The sequence below is a fragment of the Charadrius vociferus genome, unplaced genomic scaffold (genome assembly GCF_000708025.1).
Source record: "Charadrius vociferus isolate BGI_N301 unplaced genomic scaffold, ASM70802v2 scaffold500, whole genome shotgun sequence".
Classification (NCBI taxonomy): domain Eukaryota; kingdom Metazoa; phylum Chordata; class Aves; order Charadriiformes; family Charadriidae; genus Charadrius; species Charadrius vociferus.
This window is the reverse complement of record NW_009646402.1, coordinates 187,382-197,629: the sequence shown is the minus strand read 5'-3', so window position 1 is coordinate 197,629 and position 10,248 is coordinate 187,382. Positions and strand designations below refer to the sequence as shown.

Here is a 10,248-nt window from a genome sequence, read left to right as displayed (position 1 = left end):
TGCCTTTTGCCAAAAAAGTCTTGATGGACAAGCTGGTGATTCCATCATTTCCTAGCCCCTGTGAGTGCAATGCATCAGAACAGTCACTTCTCTCTTCTCCAGTGACAAAGACAAAAGAAGCTGCACCACTGCATACCTTGCATAGGCCCCTATTTCAGTGGAAACCAGCATTTAAAGTATTACATCTTAGAGCTCAAAGGAGAGGAAAGCTTCAAAGAAGACAGTTCTTCCTTTATATGCAAGACTCCTGTTGCCATCCACAAATCACTCAGGCTGCTATTATAATCCAGAACAACGAGCTGGCATTACCCCTAAATACAGAAGGTTGTGTGAAAGATTAGCAGAACAAAAACAATAAAGGAGCCATTAAAACACCTAGAAGATTAAATCCTTGAAAATATCTCCCCAAATTTCCTTGTGGCAAGATAGTGATTGAGCCATAAATCAAAGCTATTCTTCTTTAGAGGATATTTAAAGAGAAGGCAGTAGGGTTTGTTGCTATGCCCATCTAAAGAACTGCAGCTCTTACCCTAATGGGGAGAAGCAAACAGAGATAACTGATCACTGACCTCAATTATTTTAAATGCACTCCTCTTTCCTTCCAGCAAGAAAAGAAAAGCAAGTCTTGTTTTTAAAATCAACATAAATGAATAGACTATGTTTTTAATGCTAGCTTTCATTTGATTAACTTTCAGCTTTTCCTGTTTTATTTTCATTGCTAAAAACCAAAACAGTGAATTGTGTTGGATGGATAGATTAAATACTTGCTTCTTTTCCAAAGTAACTTTGACCAACATACAGAGAAATACTCGTGTTCTAAACACTTTGTACAGCATCACAGAAAACAATAGTTATTCAGAGTTAATACCTCTGGTCCATTATGTACAACTCAGTGATGATATAAGTAATGATACATTAGAAACAATGACAGAGAAACAGATGGTCCAGCAAATATTTGCTTTGAAGTCCACACAAAAACATCTATATGGTTCATTGCATTATGAAATTTTGAAATCTATCAATTCCCATTCTATCTTTTTGTCCTACCTCTCCATCAACTTCATCTGAACATGCCTGTGGTTTGCAGTAAGCAGTGGGATGAAAATGCCTATAATAAACAACAAGAAAAATAATACCTAACACCAGACTAACAATAGTTAGGATGCTCACAATTGTAAAATGTATGTCCTTAATAATGGAAGGTTTCCAAAACATATATACAAACAAAATACCTAGAGTTACAACAGTATGAGTAGCATAATAAATAGAAATGGAAACTTTTGTTTTTCTCCCCTTTATGTTAAAAAAGGTAAAAATTAGAATGATTCCAACAACAGTTCTGTACAGATATTCCATCTTCTTAGATTTGCAAAATGCTGTATGTTGTTTCAAAGTCCAGGTGAAGCCACAGATCCAAAGAAATGTCAGCAGAATTACAGAACTTTTAACACTTAGTCGAGTGATCAGTGAAATACTGAGTATCCAAGAAGTGATGGTAAGCAGCTTATAGAAAAGGTACACTAACTTGGGAAGCACAGGAAATTCATCTTTATCAGGCAGGGATTTTCGTAATGATACCTGATAATCAACCGTTGAAATGGAGATACCACAAAATGACATAATAATGGCAGCATCTAGACAAAATGCAAGAAAAAATATTAGACTGAAGAAAAAAATACTTATTTTACATTATCATTTTTGAATGAAGTTTTGGACAATTCATGCTTTCTTAACACTTTCTTTATACCGATTTGATATTTCCTCTGTGCTCCTGAGCAAGTCACCTTAATTTTAAAGCTCAGTTTAGTTACCTACATCTAAGCATCTAATGCTGTATGGTATGCCTGTGTTATCTTGCCCAGTCTCTGGCCGCTGATGGTCTCGCCTAAGTTACGTGTCATACCGGCTATGTCGACACACAGATGACTTAGAAATTCCCAAAGTATTGCAAAAAGCCCATAAATACTTAAGTTTAGGCAACTGATATTGACTCCGGGATGTCTATAATGTAGACATCTATAACTAAGACTTGACACTTCACATGGTCATATTTAAGATGATATTCATCCGACCATTTTGTCTTTGTACCTATGACTCCACGGACTATGAAGGAACACTAGACAGCAGTGCAGGTCTCTCCATTTGGTTGGATAAATTCCAACCCTGAGTAAGTCAATGTCTTGCCAATAATGCTGCTAGTTTTAGAGCTGGAAATGGTACAGCTGCTGTCTTGCTTCTGAGAATTGAACCAGTATCTCTTCATCATCTTGCATTCTGCAATGCTGACATATCCTTAGGGGTTTTTTTTTGACTCTCTCCCTCATATGTATCACCTGTATCATCATGTGGATGATGGTAGTAACAGCTCACAGGGCTGCTCTAAATACATTACTGATTTCAAGATTCCCAGTTAGTAGTTTTAAAAGAAACTGTAAGCAAAAGCACACAAAACAAATTGCTCTGCAGATTATATACTAATTGTATTCAATAGCTTGTTTTCAAGTGATGTATCATTATGTTTCTATTAGATACTATGACTTGTTACAGTGAAATCTTCCTTCTCACAGATTTAGCAGAATGGACCACCTACTAGATAGAAATTCTAACTACATGCAGAATAATTATACAGTGGAGTGTGTTTTCCAAGGTATGTTTAAAATGTTATTCAACCACAAGTTGTCTTTTTAGGTAAGATACTCAACTTGCAAATTAGGGAGAGTCAGACTCACATTGACAGATATTATCTTTGCCATGTTCCATGACGATGTAAATTTGGACAAAAAGCTGTGGTGTGGTCTCAAGAAAAGTCTTGAACACCCTGAGCATGTTAATATCAGTCACTACATCAACGGCTTGTTTTTGAATGAAGTTGGGAGGGTCTGTTTCTGATGCATCTCCACTGCTATTTGGTTTAAATGCAGCTTGGCAGCCATACTTCAAAGCAAACCAATACCTATAAAAAAAGGAGACTTGATTAGACAGCACTGTTTAAAAGCACAACTCAATAAAACGACATAGCCTAGCAACATTTTTTTCCCATTTCATTCTCCATTCACATTTTATCTTTGAATGTAATCCAGTACCTTCTACTAATATAAAATTTAGTCCAATATCTGTCTGGTATCAGTGATGTCACATAATCATTTATGACCAGTGATAGCAATGCAATGTAAAAACTACTAGAACAGGATGAGAATTGCCTGAATAAAGATTACAAGCTTTACTTTGATAGCTTCTTATTTCTTTCTTTAAAAGTACCACATTTCTGAAAATTCCCTTAATATCTCCTCTCAGTCTCTCTTTGAGATACTCATTCACTTTCTTTGTATCCTTTCAAGTGTAATAGTGAATATCCAGCTGTGAACTTCCACATCTATATCAGTATAACATAGATCCATAAGCCCCAAGGATAATATCTGATGTACTGCAAACATACAACAGGCTTTTAAAAAAAATCACCACATTCTTATTTTCTAAATACTTAGGAATACTTTCAGAAAATTATTTTCAAGACACATGGATTCAGGGGTTGACAGATTCTATTAATAATCTGAGTGGTTTTACATGAAGAAGCCATTTGCCTTGGCAAATGAGTGCACCTGAATGATTTCTAGAACAGTTCTGGTTTATTTTCAATTAAGCTTAAATGAACATTTCCTCTAAAATAGCAGTAAATGCAAAGATACATGGAATTAGTCGTGACTGGTATGTATTCTGTGTGGTAAAGAATCTTTTCCATTGAGGATATCTCTAATGCTTTGCTTAGAGATAAATAAAACCTAGCTCATTTTAAGACCTTTGCTTCAGGCCTGGAGGTGGACGTAGCACCTTAGAGGGGAGAGAATGCTTAAGTTTTAATCAAAAACCATTTTGATAATAAAGGGAGGAACCAGCTACTGTACATGGTAATCTTTACAACTGTGTTTAGGAAAAGAAGATGGTGGCTACAACCTGATGTAGGACCAGTACTCCTGCTGCTGGAAATGATAGTGTTTCCACTGTCCCTAATGGACTCACACACACGGAGCTCTGGTGAATGATTTGACTTATTGCTCTAGTGTTTTGGAAGCCAAGGGAGGTAGGAAACGTTCCTTTCGATAATAGATGAAATGGGGCAATTCCAGAAGAATGGGTTTTCATAGCTAAAGACTGCTTTTCCAGTTGAGCTGTTCAGCAGCAAAGAAAGACTCTTTTTGGAACCAGTCAACAAATTAAAGTAGGGAGAAGTATACTTGTAAGTATGCATGGAAATCCCATCTTGAAGCAAAGCAATGCTTGCTCTCTTCTGCTGTTCACTTGACTTCAAGTGGTCAGTAACAATGGCCGTGCAAGCTGTAGGCTAAACCTTGTAACGCCGTAGCACCATAACAGGCACTGTCATTGTTAGTAATGCGGCATAAGCTTTGCAAGGCGTCAGCACTGGGGCTTGTCAGACTTGCTCCATTCGAAGTTTTCTTGACCTGTCTGTGACTCTGTTTTACTTGGTTTAGCTTGGATTTTTTGCAGAAAAAAAAAAAATGGTGATGTCTTCCAATAGATCAGGTGGCTAATTTGTTTTACTTTTGTTCATTTTTGTGTGGTACAGCCATAGTATTATATAGGTAACAGTAGCAAGCAGATCTGTATCAAATGAGAAATTTATGACAGACATGATGATGTTGAATAGAGAAATAGAGTTCAGGTACGATAGCAGAGGTCCTGAGATGTGAAGACACAGGATGCAGTGTAGAAGAGTATATGGGTAGGATGATAAAGGATGGCTTGACACTGAAGACTCCACAGCTACAAACAACTCACCAATGGTCACTTATAGAAATGAGGACCTGGAGCTGGATGAAACTAGTTTGGATGTAACATGAAGCTGCAGAGAACTAAGAGAAAGCAAAGTCTGAAAGTGTGTTAGCAAACACACAAAGACGACCCAAAGTGGATTCTAAAGGTGAAGAAGAAACCATCAACATGAACACCATGAACATCCCAGCAAGACTTCAGACACTGGTAGCACCCTTTTAATGCCCTCCCCCACCAGAAAGCAGCTGCTGACATTAGGACCCAGAGGAGCAGAAGGGTGAGCAAAACACAAGGAAAAGGGATAGGAACAAAGAAATATGTGTGCAAACAATTTTAACCATATTATTATTATTATTACTAAGACTTTTTATGCATTGAAGTATTATTTCTTTTCCTGTAATAAATAGATCTAGACTAATAATGATTATTGGAATCAACTGTTACAATTTCACTTATACCAATAATAAATTCTTGGCTTTATAGCTATATAAATCCTGTGTGTTTGCCCATAAACAGGATTTTGAGCATAACAGCTTTCAAACCTATTTCTGCCTATTCAGTTCCCAGATGTCTTGAGCTTCCAATGTTCCTCTCCAATGAACCCATTTTGACTATAACTAGCAGGCAAGGACAGCAAAAGCCATCCTTTTTCAAGAAAATTCACTGTTATTCAACTAATTTATCTAGCATTATAAATGTTGCTAAAGGTTTTCCGCTCAACAGAAGGATTTAGTCAGTTGGATTATGAAGATTACGTCATTCATACAGATCTCTTTTCTGGAGGAATCAAGCAGAACACCACAGACCATCACTTGGCTATCTTACACAGTTGTACAAGCCTGCTAACATTCGGGCTGAGAAAGACAAGGTCCTAAGCCTTAGTTTGCCTCCTACTTCCATTCCCTAAGCATGCACCTGAGGTGATTTCAAGATTCATGCTGAAGTGCTGCAGGTTCCTAATTCCCTGGTCGTCCACAGAATCATATGCACTACAGATCCCATGAAACCCATGCAGTTGCATTTCCGTTACACAGAAAACAGAGGGCAGCAGATCATTAGACACCCAGATGTCACAGAATCATCTCGTCCCACTGTGACATTGTAGCACAGTCCTCCTCTGCTTACAAAGGGAGCTAGGAAGAATTCCTGGCTCCTCCAGGGGTTAAAAGTTTAACCATCTTTAAAGACTGAATCCTCTGACCACAGGGGACACCATGTCAGGGGTTCTTCCACAGCTACAAGTGAGACAGCTGGGATTAACAGGTCCTGGGTTAAGTGCATGCTAGAGGAATCATGACTTATTCCCTGGTAGGTTAAGCCTGCCAACCATACAAGCAAGAATTCCCCAGGACTAGAACCTGTAGTAGGTGTGGGGCAGTTATGTTACTACTGAGGAGCCTTAGAGGAAGACCCTTGGCTCTCCTCCTCGCAGAGACTTACAGACTGCAACCCCTTCATTCAGGCCATACTTTGATTCTGTGAGCTGGCTCTGGATCAGTTATTTATTTACTCCCAAAGGAAACTGTTTTCTACTTTTATGTTTCTGTGTATTTATCTTACTGTTCCCTGAATAATCACTCATAAGCAAAGAACTGAACTGTTTGGCATGGCATCTGTACCTTTTTCAGTTTATAGGACAATTAGGATTCCAAAACATCTGGTTCTTGCATCCGAGATGTAAACATCTGGAGAGTTTGCAATGTTTTCAAGAAAAAACAATTGGGTAGACAGATCTGTTAGTTGTCTGTGGACTCATTCACCAGAGCCTGTGTTTGTCCAAGCAGCAAGAAGTGGAAACCAGATGGACAAATTTCAAGCTGCAGAGCTCACAGCTGAGAAGGCAGATGACAGGCAAGGCAAGAACCAGCCATGTTGTAAAAGGAATATTTCTGTTGAATGCACACCTGCAATCACTTGCCAGTTTTTTGAAACATATTTCTTCTGAGTGTGATATACTAGGTTTATATCGTTATAAGATGGAATGCTATAGTATTTTTCCTTAATTGTAGCTATTTCAGCTTGTCGACTTCTGACTTTGAGTACTGTATAAAATACAGTTTTTTCTAGAAAAGTCCAAATACTTCCATTGCTCTTTGACTATGTATTAAGTGAGGTGGTATTCCCTGAGCTCCCCATGGCTACATCACTTACTGTAGTTTACTGTGACAAATCCTTTATCGTTTAAGAGTATTTCCCATCTCCTGTTTGGCATGCAATATTCCGACAATTTATGAAGGCCCATAGCCAACTTTTAGGCCTAACGTTGGACAACTGCATTCACAGCCAAGGGCAAAGTTCAGTCCGTACTAAGGGATAGCTCAGACTCAAATTTTCTTATTTATCATGCCCACGGCTCACCTAAACAGTGTGCCTGCTATGAATCTATCATAATTATATTCCTATATTAATATATCGTTGCCGTATCAGCTCCATGTTTCAGTCTTCACAAACTGAAAATAAAAGCTCTTTAAAAGCAACTTCGACTGGAATAAAAATACAGTAATTAAAAGTATTGGATTGGTTACATATTTTAAGTATACATACATCTTAAACTGAAGGTGGAATGTATATGGGTAGTGTGTCATTGATATAGACAAGTGCAGACTTGCCATTTACTTTTTCACCTTCTAAACTCATTAAAGAGGATCTTTTTTCATTAATCCCAGGTATATAAGCTACTTGGAAGCCAGTAGAGTAAAAAAATCACAACTTCTTTACAACTGGAATTGTCCTGTGTGAACAGTAAAGAATTACCAGTGTTTCTAAAGCTCATATTCACCTTGATAGGAAAAAAAAGGTTTCTGCCTTTGTGTTTGCTTTAGTGTTGTTTTGTGGAGAACACAGATGATAGGACTCCTACTTGTTACAAACACTTATTGAAACACAGCTCCACTGCTCTTGAGACACTCCTACACTTTCATCAACATTTTATGAGGGATGACGTTTGCTCCTGGTCTCCTGTAAAATTAGAAAAATTTTGGCTCTCCAAGCATGACTGGGAACTCACAGAGGTGACAGCTACTTGTTTTTGTTGCTTCACAGCCTTCACATGTTGCAGGCAAACTTCCATGTCACCTGCTTCCCCTCAGATTTCCACTAAGGACTTTCCACCACAATCCCAGTACTACACTTCACATCGCATCTCATCAAACTACATTGATAAAGATTTGGGTGCCATTTAGAAATTCATGCAGGGAGGGTGTGAGAGAGACCTGGCAGCAATGATTGTCCCTTCTAAATTCTGGTCACGCAGTCACAGTTTGCAGCATCGTATAAATCCTTAATCAAAGGAAAATTATCCTCTGTTGCATGTTAAACCTAATCTTCTAAGTATCAAAAGGCCATATTAATGACAATTAAAGGCAATATAAAGTCCATGAAACTGATGGAACTAAGTCAATACTTAGGATAGTAAATTTATATTAAGAAAATGTGACCAAGCACATTATTATTATGTAGCCTCTAACTCACTTAGAGTAGCATTACAAACTTTACAGTTTTAATTGACTCTCTGTACCTCACTGGCTTGATATCTTAAGTACCTTTCTATTTATTTTGTCCTGTGGAAATTCTTGTTATACAAATAAATTGCTAGAGGCATGTTACCAGCTTCAGTCCTCATTTTTGATCCATTCTTGGTTTGGGTGTGACTTAACAGGTGCTAAATCTGTACCAGTATAAACTGAACATCACCTACCTTGACTGAATTTTTCTCATCACCTTTTAAAAATGTGTAATGAAACAATCCCAGGTTCAGCAAAGCACTCACGTTTGCTCTGATGTCTCATGGATTTAGAATTCATCTTTGAAAAACAAAGTCTTTTTCATTTGCTCCTGTTCAAAGATGCAGGGCATCTTGAGGCTACCTTTAAGCATCAAGAGACACAATAGCAGCTGCCAATATCACAATGGCTGCTGCCTGTACAGCCTTCTATTCTGACAGTGAAGGTTATTAATTGTTAAAATTAAGTCTTCCTCAGGTGTCCTTGACTGATGCTGCAAACTGCTACACATCAGTGGACTCCAGAATTCATATGGTGCCCCAGGGAAATGTCCTCTTTTTCCACATTCACTGACTGTGTTATTGTCTTAATGTTGACTATCATGCTGCAGTCTGTTCTCAATTCCGCTAACATCTGTGTGACCCATTTAAATGGGTCAGGCTGAAAATAATTTTAGTCAGTATAGCCAATACATACTTTATCAACTTAATTTTGCTCCTTGCAGAGAATAACATATCATGTGAAATATAATTACAGGTCTACATTCTTTCCACTAAAAGATGATATGAAATAATTTTCATTTCATTTTTTCTCTATTTTTAATATATATATGTACATAATTGTATACACACATATTGTTTCCATATTTCTTAGCATTGGTAGTGTGATAACATAACCAGACTGATTCCCACTGTGCTGTGCACTGTAAAAACATAACATAATAAAGTTCCCTGTTTCAAAGATGGAGCAAGACATGTAAAAGACATATGAGAGAGGGAAGGAGGGAAGCAATCAGGAAGAAAAGAAAGAAAGAAATAGAGAAAGGGAGAAAGAGAGAAAGAAAAAGAAAGAAAAAGAAAGAAAGAGAGAAAAAGAAAGAGAAAAAGAGAAAAAGAAAGAAAAAGAAAGAGAGAAAAAGAAAGAAAAAGAAAGAAAGAAAGAAAATTTAGTAAGGGGTATTCACATTTCATAATTTCAGGCATCCTAAGTCCACTGGCCAAGTCGTATTTACTGTCTAGGCCCCTATTTTCCTCTGTAGTGACTGGAGAATGTAGGTTCCTGCCCCAAATGACCTTCCGAAGAAGCTCACCTTAACAAGTATGACCTGAGTCCTGACAAAATCTATTTTTATCCATTGACTACAGTGATAAGCCCGAGCGGCTCATTGTCTAAATTAACCAGATAAATTATATGAGGGAGGACAGGAGGGAGCGGTACATGGATACACCTAAGAGATCACAAAGGTACAAGCACAGACGTCACCTTGCTGTTATCAGCTTATACTTTACAGTATACATTATCACACTGCTGAATTTTGAGGAGTGGCTGAAAGAACTTTGTAATTTACACATATCAACTTGGAAACATTTTCCAAGCATAACAGGTGGCATAGGAGAAAATATCATTTGTGCAATAGAGAACAGGTTACCATGTTGACAACACTGTCAGTACAAAGGGCAAAATTATGTTTACTAGATATTAAGCCATTCAGAGAAGATGGGACTAATTCTGGGAAGGAAGCTTCAAAAATTATAGAAATTCATGGTAAGAGGTATTCATTGGAAAGGGTATGAGTTCAGGTAAATTCAAGAGTTTCGTGGATTACCTTAGATGAAGGTAATCCATGAAGAATTGCCTGTAAAAGCAGCATTTTTGAGTAGATACAAGTGCTGAATCAAGATTACAATATCTAGAGTTGTGGACGATCAGAGCTTGGATCTGGATTCTGAAAGTC

General features: G+C 37.6%; 1 protein-coding gene across 1 annotated transcript in view; it reads right to left on the bottom strand.

The window, feature by feature from the left end:
• Positions 1 to 990: 990 nt before the first annotated feature.
• XKR9 (XK, Kell blood group complex subunit-related family, member 9) overlaps positions 991 to 10,248 on the bottom strand; it is an 11,106-nt gene continuing 1,848 nt past the window's right edge. Inside the window, exons 2-3 of the mRNA XM_009894571.1 lie at positions 2,730 to 2,953; positions 991 to 1,634 (exon numbers count right to left, since the gene is read on the bottom strand). Coding sequence (XP_009892873.1) covers positions 991 to 1,634; positions 2,730 to 2,953 — 868 coding nt within the window. The remainder of the gene's footprint in view (positions 1,635 to 2,729; positions 2,954 to 10,248) is intronic.